We start from the raw sequence: 23,814 nt of genomic DNA, 5'->3' as shown, positions 1-23,814 counted from the left end.
AATCCAGCACCGGCAGCCTTTAAGTCCACTTAAGGCAGCAGAAGACCACATTTCGGAAAAGGCTGTCGCTGCTCTCTAAAGCCATGGCTAATCTGGCAGGCTGATTGGGGCGAATCCGTCTTGGGGAGGTTGGGCTGCGGCCCTCGTTTGCATTTTAAGCAGCTGCTTGGAGAGGCGTGATGCAAACGCAGCCCCCACAGGCCCTGATGGTCCAGCCTCCTTGGGCGGCAGTGCAGGGCGGCGGTCAGTTCGTGGGAGTGTTCAGATAGATGACCTTCAGCTCCGGCTCCATCTGCTCAGGATCAGAAAGGTTAACGGAGTCAGCCCGCGTGGCCGGGAGAAAGCCCAGCCTCTGGCCGCTGTGGTCGTTGCCTTGGATGATGGAATTGGCCGAGTCCATTTCCCCCGGCAGGGCCAGGGTGCTCTTGAGGGAGACCCCTGGCCGTGGGCCGCTGTTGGAATTCCTGAGGGACAGCGAGATGCGGCTAGGCCTGCGTTCCCAAGTGCGGGGGCAACAGGGCAGGTACTTGGCCATGGCCCGCTTGAAGTCCCGCATAAACAGCGGGTAGATGATGGGGTTCATGGTGCTGTTGCAGTAGCCCAGCCACGTCAGGATGTCGAAAAAATCAGCTGAAATGCAGTTGCAGACGGCCTGGAGAGAGCGAGAGGGGGAGAACCATTTTGGAGAGGAGCGAAGGAGAGAAGAGGACAGAACAAGGATGGCTGCTGAGCCTCGCTTTTTGCAAATAACTCTACCCTCCCCTGCTTTTCCTAACAATACATTGGTTCTAGTGAATTCAAGCCCCGCTTGTCCTTTTCTGCACCTTTAGTTTATGCCAAAAAAAAAAAGGGCTTTATGAATAAAAATAGCATGGGTTTTGTGAGCAGAGCAAAAAGAATAAAAAATCCAGTGTCAAGTGAGGATTTGAACCTAAGTCTCCATGATTGATTATGTATTTATTTATTTATTTATTTATTTATATTTCAAATTTCTGTCACTGCCCATCTCCCCCAAAGGAGATTACAAGAAGAAGTGATTGGAGCTAAGAGGACTCCCGACTTACCCTCTTCTAGCCCCCCCCCATTTTCCCATCATCTCTTGCCCCTTCGCAAAATGTCCATGTGTCACTCCTGCTCGGGGGCAGAATTTACCCACTGGCGCTTACCTGGGCCATGTTGCAGACGAAGAAAGGGAGCCAGGCCACAAAGAACATGCCCAAAAGGATGCCCAGGGTCAGGCTGGCCTTCAGGGCCCGTCTGCTGTGCTTGTTGGCAAACTTCCGGTTGTCACTCGCCCCTGCCGGTTGGGCCTGATCCCGGGGAACCTGCGAAGAGGCCCAGAAGCAGAAGGGGGTCAAGGTGTGCTTGGAAAGGGGGGGGTGCTCAGGTGCCACACACTGGAACTCTGGGAAGGGGCTGGCGATGCCAAGGAGGTGCCCAGCTTCTGGCACCAGGGGGGCTGAGCGGCCAGGACGCAGCCCCTTTAAAGCAGCCGTCCAGCTTGCAGAAGGGGGCCTGGCGCCCGAGGAGAAAAGGCTCAGTCGTGGAGACTTTCAGCTTTTAGCCCTGCAGCTTCCCTTGCGAGCTCCGGACGCCCAAAGTGAGTTTGGGGGCTGGAGGGATGCCAGGCCGACGCATCCCCCTTGGCATGTGGACAGCGGGGTATGGATTCCTTGCAGAGAAGAGCACCCTTTGCGTAACAGGAGGGATCACGCCAGGAGGGGCACCCAGCCGCAAGGACTTGGCGCTCTTTGGATGGATGGATGGATGGATGGATGCAGAGAGGGCGACGGCCCCTCGGGGTCTGCCTCCCTTCGGCCTGCCAGCCAGGCCCGGCGGCCTTCCCGCGACCTTTGACCCGCCCGGCCCGAGCCAGGCGGCCCGGCGCGTGTCGGGGCAGCCCCCCGCCGCGCTCGGCCCCCTCCGGCTCGGGAAGGGCCGGGGGGGCGCGGGCCTGAGGCGCCCCCGCGTGGGCCGGGGCTGAGGGGGCGGGTCCCGGCTGCGAAGCTGCCACGGCGGGGGCGGGGCGGGGGGCGGCCGGGCCCTCGTTCGTCTTGGCTTTTGCGGACTTTCGGACCGACTCTTTCCGGCGCTCGGGGCCGCTGGCGCGCCTCGTCCACCCGGCCGCAGAAAGCTCTCCCCGCCGGGCTTCCTCGGGGGTTGGAGCCAGGCACCCGGGAGGCTGGCCCGGGGCCTTTCCGTTCCCCAAAACGAGATTTTTCCCGCCTTTTCTGTCGTCTGAAAGGGCTGGGGTGGGTGAAAGGGCTAAAAATCTAATGCCATATGAGAATTGTTTTCTTCTTGCATTTCTTAGATACTACTTTTTTTGTTTTTTAATGTTGGTAAGATAATGCTGAGCGTTGGGCGTCTCTGTCGAGGCGTTGTCAGCCCTGCCTGTAAATTAAATTGTTATCTTTGCATCCGGCTGTTAATTAAAGAAACTCAGGTTTGCTGGAGGTTTGTCACCCAAAAGAATTCTGATTTCTCACGTGGGCTTTCAGGGTTTTCAACCCCCCCAAAAATATTAGAATTACTGTATTTATTTGTTAAGATTTATATGGCCACCCATCTCAAGTACATGACTCTGGGCGGCTAACGCTATTAAACAACAAAACCACATACCAAAAAAACCCCATAAAACACATAGCAATGGGGAGAAAATTACAAAAAACATCAGCCAGCACAACCAGGAAACGGGCTCCGTCACACACCCGGGGCCCCAGCCTCAAGCGCATTTCTTAGCATGGGGCATAATTTGTGGCTTCTGAGGTTCAGGACTGTAATGAATTGTGCATTTTGTGAAAAGAGGTTGTCACAAAAAATACACCCTGTTATGCTCTAGTTGGTAGCTTCAGTGGGATGCATTTTTATTTTGCTATCCTAGGGATATGTTGTCTTTTGATCTGGAAAAGAAAATCAAGTTTCTGGTCCTCATGATTTTAGCGAAGAATAAGCAGTTTCCAGAAACCGGAGTGTTCCCCCCCACTTAGAGCTTTATTTTTTTCCCCCCCTGTATTTCTTGTGGAGCCATTCTCATCTTTTGCATTACCGAACCTGACACCTTTTAAAAAGTTTCTGCTGAACAACTGCTTGTGCAGGTTTTTTTTTTTTTTAGATGTGTGTTTCAATTTGTCAAAGTAATTCTGACTGCCAGGTTTTGGCTATAGTTGGTGCAGAATTGGAAGAGGGGGATTTAATTAAGCAGCATAATAAGAGTTCATTGGTGGGTTAAGGAATTATAGCTTGATTCCAGAAGCCCAAATGCTGGTCATTAATTGTGTTAATTTTCAGTGAAGCTAAGAAATAAGAACAGCCCTCTTTAAAACTAGAACTTTTTGTGTTTCTGAGTTGAAATAATGCCCCTTTGATTCAGGCAGTCTGTTATACCCTGGATAAGCAAACCATGGTTTTAGCATGATTGTGAACTCGGGCACCTGTTGTGTTTTGATCACTGTCCTTGGTGCTGACATACTTGGGGTGCTAAAGGACTGTTCCACTTTCTTTTCCAGTGCCAGTCCTTGTCCTGGACATCAAAAGACATGCCCTGTTTCTCTTTTATCTTCCAAACAGTAATGCTGTCGGGATCCTGTTACATGCTAGAAAAGCAGAGCTGATATTTGGCTGGATTTCAACCCCAGCCGCTAGTTGCCGATTGCCAGGTGATAACAAACAAGAATATTGATCAAATCGGCTCCGTTGTTCCAATTCCTCCCTTCCTTCCTCTGCTTTCCAACTATGGACTGAAGACACTTTACGTTTTGTTAATTCCAAACATCCTGAGATGTTTTTATTGTCAGATTTGCAGGTGATTGCATAGCATTGGGGTAAAACTGTATGTATACATTGATCCTGCAGGAAGCATTGGAGACATTTATAATTAAAACATTTATAATGGTAATATAACATAATTATATGACATTAATAATGATAATTGGATTAGATGGCTCCTTGTTGATAATCTGATGTTCTCTCTTAGCCTCTTATAATAATACTAATTTTTTTGTACTTTTGAACGTTTTTAAAATTATTTTGACGGTTGTTTTGTATGCTGCCCAGAGTCACACTGAGATGGGAGGGCGTATAAATATGATTAATAAATAAATAAATAAATAAAAAATTAAGTTATTTCCTGAAACTGCTAAGATTACCAAGTTCATCTGTTAAAAACAAATAAGCAGCAGGGTTCTGTAAGAAACTGCATTTATCACAGTTCTATTTATCGTCATCCAAAAAAGAAATAATTTAGACTGTTGCCTCATCACCCCTACTGATAACTTGGAAAATTGGAATCTGTTTCTTCTGTAAAAAAAAAAAATCCTAAGCTAAAAATCAGCAACTGGTTATTTGCATTTACTAATAAGAGGGGAAGTAAGATTTCTAAAAGCTGTGTCTTAGCCTTTAAAAGCAATTACGTTCCTTTTTCTCCTCCTGCGGGCTATAAAGTCAATTAGAGGCAATTATTGCCAAGTTAAATTACTTGGTGTTTATGATTCTTTATCGCCTGCTTAAAGTAGAGGTGATGGAAGGGTAGGAATGATTCTGAAAAGGGAGGCATGGTTCCAGACATGCATTTGGATCAGTAATTGCAGGGATCGAATTTAAATATGGGGAGACTTGAACTTTTTCTTGCTGTTTCTACTGGGAGTGCTGCCATTAAGCTTGGATTTGCATAAAAAGTTGATCAACTCATTATTAGTTATAGAGGGTGGGAAGAGCAGAGAGCTATAGGACCACCATCCAAATGGCTGTGCTGTTCCTGAGTTTACAATAATCCTTCCGATAGACTGCTACTGTATTATAGATCTTGCGATATTATTTGGAAATTGAAAAGAGTTTGCAATTAAACTGATACCTAAAAGAGTCGCAGTACTTTTCTAGCTGTGACTCAACATCCTGGTTTACATATTGCACCAAACCATAGTTGAATCCTCATTTATTCAATAAGCCACAGTAAGCTAAGCTCCTATGGGCTGTAAACTGTGGTTTACAAACCACCATGCCAAATTCCAAATACTTGCCAGAACTAAACTAATGGCATTCAGGCTTAATGGAGTAAGAAAGCCTAGCCTGTGAAACCTAGGTTCTTTAGACCTTACTTTTGTGTAAACAGTGAAGGAATTACTCTCTAAATCTTCTGTGTCAAGTAGGCAGATTCCTAATTTACTTCTTTAAGCACTGGGTAGTGGTTGAGAGTTCCAATTTTTCTTTCTCCAGATGGGCATCTTGAAAAAAATGAACGTGTGTGTGTTGTCTAAAGATTTGGACATCAAACCTGAAAAAAGAGGAAGGGATCGAAACTGCTGGAACACACATGAAGCAGCTGCAGAATTTGTCATTGGAAGAGAATGTCAGAAGAAAAGGCCGAGAAATGGTAAGTTGTTGTTTATTACTTTGGCTGTGTTTATCTATACCGTTTCAGCTTAAACGCAATGTGGTTAGAATGCATGTTAGCCTTATGCCATGAGCCCTGAATGAAGTTAGCTTTTGCAGCCATGAGAACTAGAAACTTAGTCCTTTGTTTTGTTTTTTACCCCTTAATATTTACAACAGAGATTTTTGGCAAGCTGGATTCCGCTTCCGGCTTTATGCTGCTGCAGTCCTGGTGCCTTTTCCTTTCTAACGAGCTGCTTGGTGACTAAATGATATTAGCTAATTAAGTTTCACTTGCTGGGAACATTTGTCTTTCTCCCCCCGCCCCCTGCCCGCAGCAGGGACTGCTCCAGATCCCTCCAATGCCAAGAGAAAGGAAGATTATGTTATTCATCAAAGCTGGCTCCGGTAGCCCACTCCTTCCAAGGCAAAATCCTGCTGGAGTGTTTAATTTCCCACCAGCTTAAGTGCCTATTGAACTCTGCAAAAGGTTTAATTAGATTTTTCAGATGGAGACCTGAGCAAGCAGAGCAAAGGATTCGGCGCCCGAAGCTGTTTGGACAGTTCCTGCTGCTCCAACAGGACGGGCCTGGCATCTTCTGCCAGGGTTAAATATGTTGCTGGAGGTGCTCTGCAGCACAGGGCAGGGCTGCCCAGCTAGTCCTAAGGCATTTCTGGTGGAGGTCTGAGTGAGGGGTCTGTAGGGATGCTTGGCTTTGCACTGGAGGGAGGGATGGGGCCTGTAGTCAGGTGCGCATGGAAGGCTGCAATAGAGGAAGAACAGGCTGAGTAAAGTTTCCTGCGAGTAGGATGTACAGTTTCACCCCTAGGGTGAGGGCCACCTTTCCTTGATGGTCTCCAGAGGAGTTGTTGCATTGGATGCAAGGGAGTTGCCCTCTCTTGCACTGCCTCTCCACCCCTTATGACTGGCAGGTAGACTGCCCTTGAAGTGGAGGCTCTGCAGGCTGCCCCCAACCAGGACCCAATTCAAGCTGCTGCAGCTTTAATTCCTTGGCTGCGTCTGGTAAGCGGAGAAGGTGGGGAAGCTCTTAAGAGTCACTCTGTGCTTCCTCCGAAGCTGAGCATTTGCTCCCTGCCTACTCACACATGGCACCGGGTGGTGGGTGGATTATTTGGGGGGGGGGAACAGAGCTGGCACTGATTTTTTTTCCCTCTTCCCTCCTCCTGATGAACAGGTCATCTCCACCTCTGCTCTTTTATTTTGGGAATTGCAGATATTTTGTGGAGGGCCAGAAAGTGAGAGGGGGCTGGACAAGAGGGACAAGGGGGAAATCGCTCCTTCAGACCAGCCCCTTCCCCAAATTCGTGAGTTAGAAGCCTTTTAAATGTGGATTTCTCAGGCGTGAAGCTTTGGCGCAAGGTCTGAACCCTTCTGATAGCCAAGGTGGGCAAAACGCAAGAGCTCAGCGGGTTTTTCTGAAGGCTTTAGCGGGTCTCTGGAGGCCCTTGGCACAATCAGTAGCATGCCAGTGAAATGGAACTTCTCTGGACAGGGGCAGGCTACCTTAGAGCCAGCCACAAGGAAAAGGGTGCTGGCCTTTATATCCAGCTTGTGATCTCTTTCAGGAAAATCTCATTGGTGTCGCTGGGTTATGGGATGCTGGGCTGGAAAAGCAGCCAGTTTTTTCCAGCTTGGTGTCCTCTAAGTGTGTTAGGATTGCAACTCCAGGAATTCCTATCTAGTCTGCTTAGAAATTTTGGGAATTGCAGTTCCACTCTGGGGAGGCACAAGGCTGATAGCATGGCCTCTACGGCTGGGCTTGTAGCCTTCAAATAAGGGAGTATCTTATAAGTCCAGAAGGGCCGAGTGTAAAAACTGGATTTTTTTTTCCCGATGTTGATGGGAAAATCTTGCGTGAATTAAGGCTGCTGACTCTGAGGTCAAACTTTTCCATATCATAGTGCTGCCATCTCGTGGCCATCCAGAGAGTTGTTGTTCTACCTTTTTTTTTAATCCATTCAATAGACTGCCTAAACAATGTAAAGCTATTTTGTGCATTTCCAAGCACATTCATGAGAATACCACATATAACATCCAGTGTGCAGGCTGGATGTTTTCACAGGGGCAGCATCTGATTTTTAGAAATTAGACACCAGGGGCCACGCCTTCCCAACCTTTTCAATCAAAATCGGTTGTGCTGGTTGTTTTAGCAATCCAGACCTCTCCCAAATGTTTGCAATCTCTTTCTTCAACCCTGGGGGTCCTCAATCCATTGAAGGGCCACGGTTGGCAGCCTCCACGTGCAAGTTCTCATTCTGGGTTGCTCTGTGTTTTTTTTAGCATCGGATGCTGGTCTGGGCCTGCCTTTAGATGGAGGCTGAAGCAGGGACCCTTACAGGGTGACAACAAGCAGGCTCCAACCCTGTGATTAACTGCATTGAACTAATAGCAGAGCCTAATTAGAGGGGTGGGGGTTGTTCCCAGAACGTGGACTCATGCAGAGTCCAACGGGGTTCCTCTGCTACGTGTGCGGCCGAAGTGGATGTGCAACTGAAACTGTTGAATTTGGGAAGGAAACAAAGTTTTCCAAATTAATACCCCCCCCTTGAGAAAGGTCACTTTCATCTGCAGTCTGTTAAAGCTGCACAAAAGTTTCATTTTGCCATTTCCCCCTTTCTGTCCAATTCTCCTTCAATTCAATAATACCCAAGAAGCTGCTTTCTGCTACCTATTTTTCTTAAAGGAGGGGAAAACTTTGATGAAAGTCTCCTGAGTGGGGGATAGAGTTCTTGCACTTCGGTTAGTTACAAGCTGGCCAGCATGCAGCTAGCCATGCTAAGTCCAAAGAAAGATGGCCTGGCTTCAAAATACACCATTAAAAGAAATTCAAAAGCTCCCCAAGAATGGGGTAGAAAAACGGAAGCCTCTTTGGCAGCAGAAAAAACCTTTCCAAGGCAAACGGACAGATACGGGCCCCGCGTGGATCTAATTTTCCTGTATTCTCTGACTGATGCAGCACTAACAATGCCCATGGCCAGCTAGGGAAGGAAGACCTTGGGAAATATCACTGCCTCTCTGAGCATGCGTGGAGTTAATTTCCCTCTGGAGCAAACGCACTGAGCGTTTGGGGCAAGGGGGGTTCCCCAAGGCCCCTTGTCAGTGGCCCGCCCGTTTCCCTGCCAGTGCAAATAAAACCGTTTTGGGCTGGCATCGTCTTTACCTGCTGAGCTGGTTCGTTGATGGCCTTGTTGTTGGTGAGCGAAGCCACCTGGATGGCCTGTTTCCGCGCAGCCAAGAGGATCCGGCAGTAGGTGAACAAGATGGCCGCAGAGGGGAGGAAGAAGGTCAGCCCCGACGCGATGAGGGCGTAAGGCAAGCTGACCAGGAGGCGGCACTGCTCCTCTTCCAGCTGCAGGGTGGCGTTGGAGGGCCGGCGGTCAACCTCCATCTTGTGCCAGCCCATTTTGATGGGCAGGAAGGACACCAAGGCCGCCAACGTCCAGGTGGCTAGAATGAGGCAGAAGGCCCGGCCGGAGGTCATCCGCAGCTTGTACTTGAGTGGCGAGATGATCAGCAGGTAGCGGTCCAGGCTGATGACGCACAGGTTGAGGATCGAGGCGCTGGTGCACATGACGTCGAAGGAGAACCAGACGGAGCAGAAGGCGCCGTCCAGCACCCAGCGGCCGTAGAGCTGGTTCAGCATGGCCGGCGGCATGACCACCGAGCCCACCATGAGGTCGGACATGAAGAGGGACACCAGGAAGAAGTTGGAGGTGTTCCGCAGGAACTGCTGGCTGAAGATGAGGAGGATCAGGGCGAAATTGCCCACCATGGTCAGGAGGATGACGAAGCAGAGGAAGGCGGCCGTCCAGGCGCTGCCGCGGAGCCCAGGCTCCTGCCCGATCAGGCTGGCGTTGAGGCTCCCTGCCTGCCCATCCATGGAGGCGGGGAGCAGAGGCGAGGCAAGCCTGTCCAGCAAGGGGTGGGGGCAGCCTGGGCGTAGGGAAGACTGGACTCCGGGGCTGAGCGGTCACTGCCAGGGGGACCGATGGCTCCCTTTCTCTCCCAGCTCTTTCACTCCTCTTTGCCAGGAATCTGGGGACCCCCCTGCTCTCCGGTCCTTGGGGGACCCCCCCCAGCTGCCCCGACCCTCTTCCTGGGTGGCTTGGCGCCCTTCCCCATTTCCTACCTGTGGAGCCCCGGCTTCTCTCGGGGGAGAATAAAATGAGAAAGGAAAGCCGCCGCGGATCCCCTTCGCTCCCCTCGTGCTTCGCTTGCTGCGGCTGGCTGGCGTCGCAAGCGCCTCTCCCCTTTCCCTTCTGGGAAACTGAACCCTCCCCGGAGACGGCGAGTAGGGTTTTTTTGGCACTGCCGCTCGGCTTGGCTGGAGGGTGGAGAGTGAAGCAGCTGGTGCGCCCGAGAAGGAAGGAGAGGCCAATCTGGACCATCCGGCTGCTCGGGAACTGTTTGGAAGGGCTGAGGGGCAGGGGGTGGGAAGGCTTTGAAGAAAGTGAATTGGGGCCGGGGGCTCTGCCCGCTCGCTCAGGAATGCAATTTGGGAAGCGATGGCCAGGGCATCGGGAGAGTGAGGAAGCAGCCAGGCAAATGGCAGGAATAGAAATGAAAGCTAGTGAATGGGGGTGACTTTGCAAGGTGGCCCAGGGTGCGTGGCTGTGCGTGTGGTAGATTCTTGAGACAGTAACACCTTCTTTGCCACCTCAGTTGGACAGTGGAGTCGCTTGCACATTTAAATACTCCCCTAAATTCAAGGCAGATAATTTTTTTGAAAGCTAGTGTATCAGAGAGAAAAGGTCCAAACTCCTGTTTTCCTCGCTGTTATTTGATGGACTGGTGTGAGATGTGATAGAGGAAAGCAGGGCTCCCTCATCCAGTGATCGTCTACCTTAGGATACCTTTGGCCTACGGGCTGCTTGGATGCATTTTGCTGGCAGCCACGTGGGCCTTGATCAGATCCAGCAAGCCCCTTGCCCTGCTTGGCACTTCGGCCTTGGTCCTTCCTCACCAGCCACCTGCGGTCTCTCCAAGGGCAGGAGGTGCCGAGGGCCGAACCCGGGCCCTCCCGTCAGCCGAGCTGTAGGTCTGTCCCGGTGCTTCCCATTTTGCGGTTCCTCCTTTGCAGGAGGCCCCTGATAAACAGCTCACTGGGCACGAAAGGCGTTTCTAATTTAACAAGGTGTTTAACCAGCAGGCTCTGACCTAGTGAGATTTTTTCCCACCCACACGTGTTTCAAAAATAGCCATTTTTGCTTCCCCAGGAAGCAAGGGACAAGTGCTCTTAGTCGCTTCGGGTGGGTTTCTGCGCCCACCGCAGCAGGCCTGGCTGGTGCAAAGAGCAAGCGGGCGTTTCGATTCCTGCATCATTTCTGTGCCTTCAAAGGGTGGGGGATGCACATTTTGCCCAGTGCAATATTCCTCTCCCCCATTCTTCCACTCTGGGAGAGTCAGAGATATTTTAACCATGGTTTTTATTTCAAACCGCATTCCGCCTATTTTACCCCTTGTGTGGCTGTTTTAACAGCGCCTGGCGCTAGCAATTTGCAACATCTGCGACCCTTGAAATGTAGTGAGTTTGGGGAAAAACGGGCCTCCGTGTTCAGGTGGGTCTTCTCTGTGGCAGCATCCACATTCTGGGGTTCTCGTTTTTGTTCTGATGTGTCCAAAGTGACCCCCAAATTGCTTTTTTCAGGAAGCTCTTATCCATTCCCCCCTCCCCTTCAGCAGACCGTTGTTTGCAGACGCTGACCGGCGTCCTGGCTCTGTCTTTGAAAAGCTTCGTGGCAAAGTTTTGCATTGCTTGTGGGAGTCACTGAACAAAAATCAACACTGAGGAGTGTGAAAGTTCAGTCTAATTTATTTAAGGTGATGGTGGCGGTGGAAATAACTACATAGATAAAAATATACAATGGGTGTGCATGAATGAGCGTGCATTACACGCCTCAGAAGCTTCCCTTGTCCCTGGAACAAGAAGGGGCCGTTTGTGCAAGAGGTCAAGGCCCCGCGTGAACTCAGTGGTCAAGATCTAAGACAAAAACATCAAGAGGAGGATGGGGAAAATACGACAACCCTTTCAGACACAATGCAGCCCAGGTCTATTCAGAAGGAATGCCAAAGGCGATTGAAGCCTGCAGTGGAAGGATTTAATTCTTGGTTTGGCTCATTCAGTTCAAGAGGGCTCAATAATTTGGCATCTTTCTTCCTTCCCCCTCGTCCCAAGTCTGCCCCCAAAGTTCCAGATGTTCTCCAGCCTTCTTTGGCTCGTTAAAGTGCTACTTGGAAGTAAAGTTTGATCTGGAACACAAGAGAGAGGGTGTAAACACAGACACCAGTCTCGAATTAAGCCTTCCTTTCAGCTGCTGCTAAAGCACAGGTGGACGATGTGGGTTATGCTCTGTTCCCATCCTCAAAGCAGCAACCGTTGAACCGTTCCTTCAAGGAAAAAGAGCGTGGATTCCCCCCCCCCCGCTGCCCTGTTCCCCCAAAGCTTGCAACAGCGCGTGAGAATTTGGGGGTGCTTCCCAAAACTGTGGCCGCGTCGGCATCGTGTAAAGGAGGGTCGAAGGATCAGTTGCAAAGGAAAGAAATCCATTTTCCCCCTTTCCAATGAGTCTGAGAAGTTTCACTGCAGAGGTGGCCATTCCCAAGAGATTGTCCTCAAGGGGAAGAGGATGGCTGATCCATTTGTGCATCGGATGGATCGTGTCCTGCTGGCCAGAGATGGGAATTGCATCTGGATGTCAGGATGAGGAAGAGGAAGACTGGACAATTTTTGGGCACTGTCAGCTCGAGGCCAAGTCCCTAAGGCCTGGGTAGATGGCTTGGGCAGTGTCCTCCAGACGTTTTGGACAACAACTCCCATCCCACACCCTCTGGCCAACTGCCTTCTTGGCTGGTGCTGATGGAAACCGAAGTCCAAGACCCCTGAAGGACCCCACCCCGGGTTTGGATCTTGACCTCCAGAACACGCATTCCAGATGTTTCACATTACTGGAAGCCACAAAGGAAGCTTCAGATGCGAGTCTGTACTAGGATTTAAACTGGGGCTTGGGCCGGTTTCGTCTTCACAGCCCCTCTTCCTCACCTTCACACAGCTACAGAGTCCCCAGGGAAAGGGAAGAAAGTTTAAACTAGTTAGCACTCTGGTCTAATAAAGATCCATAACACTGATGAACAGGATTTCTTTTCAGTCTGGAATAGATCAATCGATCGATAAGGAAAAGGTCCCTCCCCATGTTCCTGGGTCACACGCTAAGGGACGTGGCAAGAAAATCCATGTTTCTTCTCCCCAGCTGTGGGCAAATGACCTCAGAACCAAGGCAGTGAAGCTGGCCTGGCGACCGCCCATTTCAGCATCCCCGAACCGAAGCGTCTGGAGCCAGCGGACTCTTGGCCAGGTGAAGAAAAATGGGTCCTTCCGCCAGGTGGCCACAGGCCTCCATCTTGTTGCAGCAGATGATCTTGGCAGGAAAAGGCATCCAGTTCTACAGCCAGCCTCTTTTCTTCCTTGCCCTTCCAATAGTGTGTTGCAATGCCAAGCACCCCAAATCCGCACCCTCCGTTGCCCGGCGGTGGCGCTGTGGCTCCCAGGTCCCGGGCCTTTCTGCAGAAAGGGTGCCCGCCTTTTGCCTTCCACCACATCGCCGAGAAGAGCAAAGCGGGATGGGTATTTGAGAGAGGAAAGAGGGAGAGAGAGGAGAGGAGAGGAACAGAAGAGCCGGTGGCTTCGGCCGAAGACTCAGTCCTTTGTCTCGTCTTCGAACCGGCGGGGAGGGTGCTTGGCCGCGTCTTCTTCGGGGTGGAGGCCGAAGGAGGGAGAGTTGGGGCCCTCGGGGGGCAGGTGGTCTTCGGCCTTCAGGTAGACGTTCAAGAACAGGCTGTCCTGCGTCTGGTCCTTCCCGCAGGCCTGGCAGCTGCACTGCAGGATTTTTTCCACCAGTTTCTGCACCCGAGGATGTTCTTCATTGCCGGGACAGTCCAGTGCTACCTGAGAAAGGGAAGGCAGGAAGCAGGGTGAGGAGCTGTGCCACAGCCCAAGGGTGCCCGTTCTCTGAAAAGGGGGTCCCGAAGGGAGAGGAATGCTCTCTGGGGCAAGCTGAAGCTCTTCGTTGGCAGCCCTTCCCCTCCCAGGGGGTGGCCAAAACCTGGGCTTAAATGCACCTGATTAGATGCGGGGTTATTTTTGCCCTGGTACTGCTTTGCTACGTTCCTTGGCATGCCTGGCCACCCTGCCTCTTTGGAGCCGTAAAAGAAAGGGATGTCTAGCGCAAGCGGGCCCGGTGCCCTCGCCCACTTTGTGCGATCTGTTGAGCAATGCCCAAGCCCCCGCCCTTATCCCAGGGCAATAGGAGACACTCACAATGTCCCACTGGATTCTGGAAGGCATGCAGGAGTCGCAGTGCAGCAGGGACTCCGTCGACTGTGGGAAAGTTTTCGGGACACTGTAGCTGAAGCACTGGCCCAGGCACGCCCTGTGGAGGGGAGGAAATTGGGCAGGAATTAGGAGGGTGTTTTCATGGAGGTTGCTGAGGGTGGCTGTGAGGCCTCCAGGTGCCCACAGGTGGGCACTTTGGAGGTGAGGCTTTGGCACAGCCCGGAATGAAGAAAATGGGGAGCGGTCTTTCTTCCCCACTCGTCCTTCCCTGTGGGGGAAAGTCATGGCTGCTTTTGCAAAGATTCGTGAGGTGGCCAGGCTTGGCACCGGTGGGCTAACATGTGTTGCCTTGCCAAGGAGGGCCAAGGGCATGCGCAACCGCGCTTAAGTTTACACGCAAGAGATGTAAATGCAAAAAAGAAACAATGGTTGGGGAGGGGTGTCTGCATTTTGTACATGCTCTTGGTTCCTGCAGAGGCTGAGATTCAGGTTGCCTTTATGTACGCGCCAAGGGCTTCGTCTTTAGAGCATTCCACTCCATGGTCAACAGGACAAAGAGCATGCACAGAGTGCCCATGCATGCCTAAACTCAGCAAACCATCACCAAAATAGCTATCTAACAGCCCAGAGTCACTGGGAGTCAGGCGACATATACATTTAATTATTAATTATTTGATTATTATCTTTCCTCCCTCAAAAGTTCTGTGCAGTTCACTTCCTTTGTTGGCTTCTTCAGAGCTTCTGACTTTCGTTTATCCTTCCAGTCCGCACGTTGCGTTCCCTTCCGCGCTTTTATGGGTATAAACCTCGGGCTGCATTTTAAAAAGCAGAAGAAACTCTGTGCCGCTAAGCTTAAAGGTCTGTGCGCTCTGTCCATGCTCTTCTGCACTGTTGAGGTGGTCCACTGGCCGTTTGGCTGCAACCTCACAATTGAACAGGGTTGGGTTTGGATCTGTCTGGAGCAGTTTTTCTTTAAGTTTAAACAGAGGAAGGATGTGTGCTAATTCATGAATAGCCTTTCTGTTGTTGCTGGGTATGGTCATGTAAATATACTTTACATTTCGGATGGAAATGCTAACAGCCAAGATGAAGCCTCTTTCCTGGGCTGTTCCCTTCCCTTCCTTCTAATCTTCATCCTACCAGGTTGAAATAACTTTTTTAAAAATATTTTGGATGCCACTAAGGGGGAAAAGGATAAATTTGCCGCCAAATAGTGGGAAGATGCTAGATGGCAGTGTCTGTTCTTTACTTTGAGGCAAAGCGCCCCTCCAGATTGCTCCCTCCAAAAAAGCAGAATAGTTTTCTTGAGTGATAGCCCATGACAGGAATTGCTGGTCCTTGAGCTGTCCAAATCTGAGTTCCTAACCATGCAAACAGATGGGCTCCGAATGGGTTCTGTGCAATTTCAGCTCCATCGGGCCTAACGGAGAAGGCGAGATCGATCTGGGTGAGCTGGGCCATACCTGTTCTGGATGGCTTTGGACTTGCATCCGTTGTGGCCAACAATCTGGGTGATGTTTTTGGCCTCACACCAGGCGTTCTTGTCTGGAAACAGGGCGAGCTTGTTAATGGGGGCTGGCGCAGCTAGGCTCAGGCACGGAAAGATGGCGCCCAGCAAGAGCCTCAGCATCGTGGACTGCTCAAGCGGAAACCTAGAACTGGGTTGGAATTAACAATTAAAAATTAAGTTTTTAAATTGTTGGAACAGAAAATGTTCCCCTCCCTTGGCTCTGTCCCAGCCATTTGCCAAAGCCCTGCTTCAACCAGACGTTTCTAGGCTATGCCTTTTGACTATTAAAAAACCCATCACGCCTCAAGCTTATTCTGTTTTTTAAAAAATTCTCACAAATTTTTTAAAGAGGGGATCTTCAGCCTTATGGGATGTTCTCATGTGTTCAGACCTGGAACTGCATCTGGATTTGTTAAAAAGTATAACGCAATCAATAATCGCTTTGCATTTCTCCATCTGAAGACATTCTGCACAAATCCAACCCTTGTTGAGCAGTTTATCTTTTGATAAAAATGCTCCCCCAAAGCAGTATAAATAAAATAGATGCAACACAAAGGAAATTGGTCTTTAAATAGAAAAACAGCAATGGGCTAATTAATTTTAGTTTTTTTAACTTTGTAGTGGTTTTATGTAGCTTTTCCTGTAGGGACATAGTATTTTATAAGGAAACAACAACAACAAATAATGCCAAGAAGTGGTTTAAAAGAGCAGAAGCAAAGTATGTGATTGAAATATATCTTTCCAGTATAATTCAAATTCTAATATAGAGCAGCTAGTGTTTGACATTCAGAAGGGGGAAAAAAGGCTGTAATTTAGAATATGGCCAGCAGGGGTCAGTCCAAGGAAAGACAATTTGACAATGCAGTTTTGTGGTTTCCCCTAAATTTGCCAGGGGACCACTGAAAATGACCTTGTGCTTTTAAAAAAGTAAAGATTCTGTGGTGACTTCCTGGAAAGATCCATGGTGTTTTCTTGGCAAAAATAAGGAAAGGAAACTTCTGCGAAGTTTGACTTCCCAAACTACATCATTGGGATTTCTTGGTGGTGCCTTGTCCAAGGAAAGACTGAGCCATGCCCTCCCTTGGCTCTGTCCCAGCCATTTGCCAAAGCCCTGTTTCAACCAGATGTTTCTAGGCTATGCCTTTTGACTATTAAAAAAAACCATCACACCTCAAACATCATACCCCCAGAATTTATTCTGGGTCTGTGAACATTTTTCCCCTGTTATCTAAATTTGTCATCTCGAAAACAAGTCCTCAGTCGATCCAGGGCTGCTCCCCACAGTTAGTCAGAGAGAAATTGCGTTTCTAGACACGGGAAACCCAAAGATATTATCTACACTTTCCCTTACGTGAAGTAAACTATTTCCAAACCTTTTCACCTCCCCCTGCTATTACTTTATCATTATTTCCATAAGGAACAACGCTTTCTCACTGACAATATTCTAAAAAGTTTTTTAAATGCCTCCAGTAAGATTGTTACTCATCGTTATTTGTAAGTGATGATCGTCCTCAAAATGGTGGGGCTGTTTTAAGGCAGTCAGATGCTGCTCAAAGGAAAAGTCTATAATGTTTTCATATTTGCTCTCTTCCATACACGGCTGCGCTTCCCGGATTTGGAGCTGGACAATTGTGGTGCATCTTGAGTGGATCCGGTACCAGATCAACCCCAGCAACTGACGATTATCCAGAGAAGGAATTCACAGACCCTCGGAAAATCATTTCAGATGACCCAGGTGAGTTGGCGATTTATAATTCAGCTCGGGAAAGTTGATGTGTTTTAATAAACATTTCTTAGCCAGAAAAGGTGCTGCCAGACTCCTCCTGGTTCAGAGCAATGGTGGGGCCCTAGAACGGGCTGGTCCTTGTTGGGCTGATCTCAAAAAGTGAAGTGGGCTCAGATTCGATCGTGTCTGAATGGAGGACCTGAGGAAATCTCCGGCCGGACTGTGGGCTAGAACTGGGATTTGGGGAAAGCGTCCCAGAAGAAGGATTGGATAGGCCAAATGCTTCAATGCTGGTAAGAAAATCATAGGGATGTCTTTGTGAAGTCACCAGGAATTGAGCTTATCTCAAGGTAAACTTTAATATGTGTAGGGAGAGAGTCAAAGAAAGAAAATTCCCCAAAGTGGCAAAAATCCTAGGAGAACAGAGGAAGCCTCAGCAGGCCCCATTGGTTGGCATCCGCACCCCCAAAACCAGTGTGATTTCAAAAGGATGCATTAGTAAGAGATGATAATAAACAGGTAGACAGACAGGCGCGCGTGTGTGTTAAACTGGCCCTTTATATAACAACTTGCGTGTGCTACATTACGCAAGGTATGCGTGCTCCAATTAGAGTTGAATAAATAAAGATGCAAACCTATTCGGCAGATCCACATCTTTTTATTTATTGCTGTCTGCTTCCCCGCATCTTGCCAATTTCTGGAAGGAGCATAATCCTGCTTTTGGAGATCAGCAAGGTGGCTTCTCCCGAGGGTGGACAGGAGGGCACCCTCCCTACCGAAACCAACTTATGGGAAGGATTAAAGATGCCAACAGGGGATCAAAAACGGCCCAGAAAATTTATCCCCTTCCTAGAATTCTTAGTATGGATCGGGCCCAAAGTGAGCGGGAACGTGATGCTTAGAAGGATTTCCTTCGCGTTTGAAAGACGCTGCAGCGGTGTGCCCAGGCACAGATGTGCAGCTCTGTGGGAAATGAAAGTGACTCACCCACCAGCACACCCGTGGCTTGTTACTTTGCACAAGTCCTCTGTTCTGAAGTCTACAAAGCTAGAGAAAAACCAGGTCCTTGGCTCATTTTCTAGGTAAGGCTGGAGAAAAATGCCCACAACTCTGCAGAGGGGCTGTTAGCATCAACAGTTCTAGTGAAGCTAATTTGCTTTCCGCCTCTCAGTTGGAAGGCGTAACTACTAGTTTGGATTGCTGGCTGGGGATGATGGACTCGGATGCCAGCAGAAAGAAACAGGTCTCTTTTCTAAAATGGACCTTCATATCTTGCCCTTCCTCAATCTCTGGCTTTTTCAGGAAAAAAAAAAGAAAGGAAGAAATGTGCCAGTTAATATCCCAGCTGAGAAAAAAAAGCTAAAATTCAGGTTTCTGAACAGGAGGATTTCTTTCTCTTTTATTAGAAAAAGGAGACAAAAGACAGCAGGTGGGAAAATAAACCACTACAGGTTCTTCCAGAGAATCTGCTAAACTTTTGAAAAGAGAATGACCAGTCCCTGGACACTGGTGGGGCCTTCATTTCTAAGAAAAAGACACAGACATCCAAAAGGGAATTGGGAACGGAGCTGTAAATTTAAAAGCAAGGTTGCTCCCCACTTACATTTGTAGTTTATTTGTTGCAAAGACGGGGGATTTGCGTGTAGTCATTACACACAAATCCCCCGTCTTTGCAACAAAGAAACTTGGAAAACATAAGTTCTAATTTTTACCCCCCAAAAAAATTAATTACTGATCTTTCGGAACACTAGCAGGAATTGGCCGCTGCAGTATTTTAAAACGGCACTCCAACTCCCTGCAAGCAGAAAGCAGGGTGCCGATTTACCAAAGGCAGGTAAAAAAGAGAGGGGGGAGATATTCACTCCTTTTCTTGTAGCTGATGAGGGGGCATTGGTTTATTTTCAGTACTTATTTATTTCTAGTATATATGATCCATTCTGGTCTTAAAGGACTCTGCATGGCGTGCAACCTCGAACCAAGCCAGGGTGAAACAAAAAACTTAGTCATAGTTCAATCAGAATCGTCTTTCGAAAAGCCACAAAAAAGCTAAGATAGTGCTTCTTGCCCTCCCCCCCCCCCCCAATAAAACTGATGGGCAGCCACAGTTCGCCAGGTGGGTCCAAACGCACGTGGGAATAAAACGGTTTTAACCTGTTCACGGAACTGCAGTATTTTAACGGTGTTAGTAACTGAGGGTGGATCTCAGCACCGAGCGGGCTTGCAAGGAATTAAGTTGCTGACATGCAGGGACATTAGATGCCTGGCCTGTTTGCCAGAACCACGATGCAGGCGAACTTGGAAAAGGGTTTGCTTGCTTCCAACTCGGTCAGTTTCAGGAGAGAGGAAAAGAAAAGCAGAAAAGCAGCTGGTGGGGACCCCACAAGTCGCCCTCAGGGGAGGCAAGCTGATGGAAACAAGCCAACATTGTTGGCCTCCCATTTTGGGGGCAGTTTTTCCTAGCCAAGTTATAATTTGGCCTGATCCAGTTTGGCTACCCGGAGGAAGCAGGTCGAGGCACGTTTGGGGTGGAAAAGCCCAAATCGTAAAAGAGCAAAACTAGACTTCCTCCTTGGCGGAACAGCAAAAGCATTGGGAGCTTCGCCATCCAGAAAGCGGGTGATGAAAGAAACAGGAGGAAGGAGAAAGAGAAGGGGGGGACTCTTTAGAAGCCCCCCAGGAATGTATTAAGAATCTATTCTATTGCCCCTTTAAGACTTGGGAATTTTTCTTTCCCATCAGCGTGGCTACCTTAAATCAAGTAGCATCTAGTTTGGCCTTCCTTGCCACTTTAAGACAGGGCCAGATACACAAGGAGGAAGGCTAAGGAGAGCCTTCCTGTCCAGGGGTAGTCTACCCTGACTTTACATAAACAATTCCCCACCAAACGCTGGGGAAGCAGAGTGAAGTGGAGTACATGTTGCTGGTTGGTTTCAAGCCTTGGAATGATTTTAAACTGGGTACCCATTCCCTATTTTAAAGAAAGCAACTTCATGGGTAACTTTGTTCAGTTGGTGAAACTTGTGCTGGTTATTTTTTCAAATTAAAAAAAAACCTCACTGAAGTTGTACAGTGATTTGGGTATTGATCCAATTCTCGTTAAGTTGATAATCGCCGCCGCCGCACGGAATTTCAAGGGAGATGCTATATTAATGGTGTGACCCTCTCACAGAGTCAACTTGGTGACCAAACAATTTGGAATCACGTTAAAATAATACGGATTTTTTACCCCCCAAGGGAGCCCAAGTAAATGTCTCTTTTTTAAACAGAGTTAATAACAGTTTTTTTTTTAAGTGGGTAACTGTAAAAGATGCCTTTCTAAACATAGGCAATGTTTTAACTTAATTTTTTTCAATAGTAAGAAGACAGTTTGTCTTTTTTGTGTTCCAAGGCTGTATTTCCCCCGCTCTCTCTCACAGGCCAAAGTCATCCCCAAATTAATACATTTCAGATCTCTGTTTTCCATTGTTAATAACTGCTAGGGAAGAGAGAGAAAAGAAAAGAGATTAGAAGATGTTGCAAAGAAATTTCCAAGCTACAATTCTTCACGGATTCCTTCCTTTCTGCTGTGAGCAGGGAGGATCAAGGGAAGGCAGATGGAAATATTTTAATGGCTGCAAAACTGCCCCCCCCCACCATCCCGGTTTCCCTCCAGCACGTTTTCATCTGTAACTGATTTATTTGCGAAGATTTCTCTTTCAAACCATCCATCACAGTGGAGGATAAGGGAAAAGAAAGTCCGTGTGTGTGGGAAGCAGGGGAGCATTTCAAAAATCTGGTCTTGATAAGCAGAGAAGAGACGCAGGTTTGTTCCCCACTTCACACAACCCCTTGGAAAGTGGGGTGGGGGGTGAAGAAGGACCAATATCTGGTGGGCTGGCATCTTGGCTTTTGCTCCCTGGCACAGTAATTCACAAAGCTGCCAAATTGCTAGCCCCCCCAAATCTTTTGAAATTGCTGCTGCATTTATAGCACAAAAGGAAAAAGCGCATTCTTTCTTTTCGTTCGAATAAATGTGTCTCTGTCCCCTGGTCAGGTCAAGCCAGGTGCGTCTGTAACTGCCTTTCTGGATGAATCCCTGAAAATAGCTTTGTTCCCGTGATTGACACCCCAAATAAACACACCCACCATCCAGGAGAAAACAAGGTGTGCAAGTGTTTACTGCAAAGGAGACAGGCTAACGCTGCCATTTCCAACCCATTTCAGGGAAGAACTGGAGATGTCATGGGTGGTGGTCCCTACTGTACAGAATTCCCTTGGAAGCAAAAATGGTAAGAGATGGGTTTTTGAAACGCAGATATCGTGCAGTAAGAGAGCGGGGCTGGCCCGCATCTCCCTTTGGACGTACAGTGTGGAATTTCACATTTGTTTCCTTTTAGAGTTTGGAAGCACTTGAACTAGTATAGGAATTGGTAAATGCTCATGTGTGACTTGAGCTGCCTTCGCGCTGCGTTCGTGGATCTGTAAGTAATGTTTATTTTTTTTAAAAAGTGGATGTATACCGAATCATTTACTACAAATCCAAAATTGAAGGCAGCGCTTGGTCAAATCAGTTACATACTCTACTTGAGGATTAAAAAAAGGAACACCTTTCCACATCATCAGAAAAAGACCTTTTGCCAAGTGTTGCCCCTTTATAAATTGATTTTGGCCGGGGGTGGGGTGTCCCTAGATTAGATTTCAGGCAGTGAAATCCCACACAGCAATTTGTGAGCTTGAAGGTGGATGGGTTATTTTGAAAAGGATTTTAAGAATTGACTCACCCTTCAAAACAGGAGGTTGATCCCATAAAAAGGTTCTTGCAGGAGCCAAAGATTAAAGCAGGCTTATCCAACAAAGTCCACCAAAAGAGTCCCTTGTGCACCCCGCAGATCCAGGTTGATGTCCGTGGCCAGTAAGGTCTCTGAAAAGTTATATTTGCTAGAGCATCCCAGGATTATAAGAGAAACCAAGGGAGGGGGGGGAAGAGGAGGAGACAATTAGCATCTGAATCTCAAGAAAAACTTACATTCCGTATCAATTTGCGGAAAGATCCAAACTTTTCGTCAATTCCAAGTGATTTTTATCTCCCCAGGACCAATCTTGTCCACGTAAAATCCAGCAAGAGTGAGGCAGTAACCAAAGTGGGGGGCGGACATGAAATTGTCCAAAATATCCAGAAATGATCATAGAATTCACAGAGCTTCTGCAGGCTAGAGCAGTGAAGGTGGAGAAAAAAATAAGTTGGATTTTAAAAATGAAACAGAGGCATAATCCTCGTAAGGGGGAAGCCGTTTAGAGTTTGCTGCTTCCCAAAAGTTTCCGCATCATCTTAAGGCAGAGTTGCAGAAAAGGGTTTTGGGTTCTCCGGAGCAGGAGGGGAAGAAAGTTCAAATCCGAAAGTCCGTCCCTCCTGGCGAGAGTCAAGAGGGAGATGCAGAGGCTTGCTTATAAGTCAGCCCCGTGTCTCCTCCTTCACCGCCTCTCCCTGGCTTTCAGCCTCTCTGGCTCCTGTCAGTTCAGGAGAAAAAAAATATGTATTTTTTAAGCATCTCGAGTAGAAATGGTTATATTCCAAAAGGCAAGAATGAGCGAGGTTGGGAGAAGGCAGGAGAAAAATGAAATTAAAAGTGTCCTTGCCGGATTTCACACCCCCGAATGCCTTGCAGCTTGGGCTGGAGGGCTAGGAAGATCAGCGTACCCGGGGATAAAGGGCAAGAATAGGTCAAGGGTGCCCCCTTGGGGGGATGCAGTCTACCTTAGAGATGTTCGGGGTGAGGTTGAACAATGCGGGGGGCGGTTGGGATCAGGTGGCAAGCGTCTCAGAAGTGTTAGAAATAAGGGAGTAATTGTGTATTTAGTCTGATCTGTTCTTAGGGGGTGTTAAGCCTTACTGAGACCTCCACGTTCAGAGGCAGTCTACCTTTTGCCTTTGTGTTTCGTAGATGTTTAGCTGGGCTCTGCCCTTGGCACTTCCCCTTGGAGTTGGAAGGTGCCAGTTTAAAATCTCCACTCAGCCACCTGGGGTGTGTTTCGCTTGGTTAAGTGAAACTTCCAGGTGTAGAGGCAGTCTGTCTGACTGTGCCCATTGTTAAGGGTTGCTTGCTTCCTTCCCCGTGCCCTGCTCTTGGGGATACCCAGGGTTGTGAGGGAGGACCTGGCTGCTAGATAGGCCGAGGGTAGGGCGAGATGGGCATTGTGGTGGGTGCGATGGGGAGGGCGCCAGGAGGGCCTGTTCTAGCTCAGAATCTGCTGGTGCCATGCGCTTGGCAGCTTCCCTCTCAGCTCCTGGAACAGGAATTGGGGCGAGTGCCAGAGCGGGAACGTGTTGAGGCAGGGCCAGAGACCCGCGTGGGCGCGAGAGTTGAAAGGATTGATAGAGGCAAAGGCTCTTTTGAAAAGAGAGACGAGGGGCCCTTTCGTGCCTGCACACTTCCGAACCCACCCCTGGGCGGTTGGGAGAGGGGTGGGCAGCAGCCGGGCTCAGTCCGCAGGCGAGGACATGCAGCGGCGTCTGGTTCTCCCCGCCCTCCGCACCCCCTCCAGATTGCACAGTGTTCCCTGTGCCCTCGGGCACTTGGCGGGGGCGGCAGGCTGCAGGAGCCGCGTCTCTTCCGCAGCCTTGCCCGTTTCTGCCCCGTGGCAGGGACCGAGATTGCACCAAGAGGTCTGGCTGGCATGTGTGAACTCTGGCAGGGCTGCAGAGGAACATCTGGGCCCAGTTCCTTGGAATGTGGCTGGACAGCAGGGTGCACATCTGGGCTTCCTGAGGCCCTGAATACAAACCTCAGCTGCTTCCTTTCATCAGATCAGCTTTCGCCCTGTTTCGGGGCAGGGATGGATTTTATTTTATTTTTTTAATTTTTAAAGGAAGAGGGTAA

The 23,814-nt window shown here is 48.9% G+C and overlaps 2 protein-coding genes across 3 annotated transcripts; both read right to left on the bottom strand.

The window, feature by feature from the left end:
* Positions 1-187: 187 nt before the first annotated feature.
* On the bottom strand, positions 188-9,272 carry HTR6 (5-hydroxytryptamine receptor 6). Its single transcript, XM_063317378.1, has 3 exons — positions 8,553-9,272; positions 1,167-1,325; positions 188-652 (listed from the first exon to the last, which is right to left on the bottom strand). Exons 1-3 carry the CDS (start codon positions 9,270-9,272, stop codon positions 245-247), a joined length of 1,287 nt encoding a protein of 428 aa, XP_063173448.1. The 3' UTR covers positions 188-244.
* A 3,630-nt stretch (positions 9,273-12,902) lies between these two features.
* Positions 12,903-22,336, bottom strand: NBL1 (NBL1, DAN family BMP antagonist). 2 transcript variants are annotated; one of them, XM_063317407.1, is made up of 4 exons: positions 21,963-22,336; positions 15,185-15,379; positions 13,707-13,818; positions 12,903-13,334 (listed from the first exon to the last, which is right to left on the bottom strand). In XM_063317407.1, the coding sequence occupies exons 2-4, from the start codon at positions 15,349-15,351 to the stop codon at positions 13,086-13,088; spliced, it is 528 nt and encodes a 175-aa protein (XP_063173477.1). In that variant the 5' UTR covers positions 15,352-15,379; positions 21,963-22,336; the 3' UTR covers positions 12,903-13,085. The 2 variants fall into 2 exon arrangements, with proteins under 2 accessions (XP_063173477.1, XP_063173476.1); XM_063317406.1 differs by lacking the exon at positions 21,963-22,336 and adding an exon at positions 21,718-21,773.
* Between the last annotated feature and the right edge of the window lie 1,478 nt (positions 22,337-23,814).

This window comes from Candoia aspera, chromosome 18 (genome assembly GCF_035149785.1).
Source record: "Candoia aspera isolate rCanAsp1 chromosome 18, rCanAsp1.hap2, whole genome shotgun sequence".
In the NCBI taxonomy this organism is placed as follows: domain Eukaryota; kingdom Metazoa; phylum Chordata; class Lepidosauria; order Squamata; family Boidae; genus Candoia; species Candoia aspera.
The sequence above is the reverse complement of the archived record's forward strand: the minus strand, read 5'-3'. Positions and strand labels throughout refer to the sequence as shown.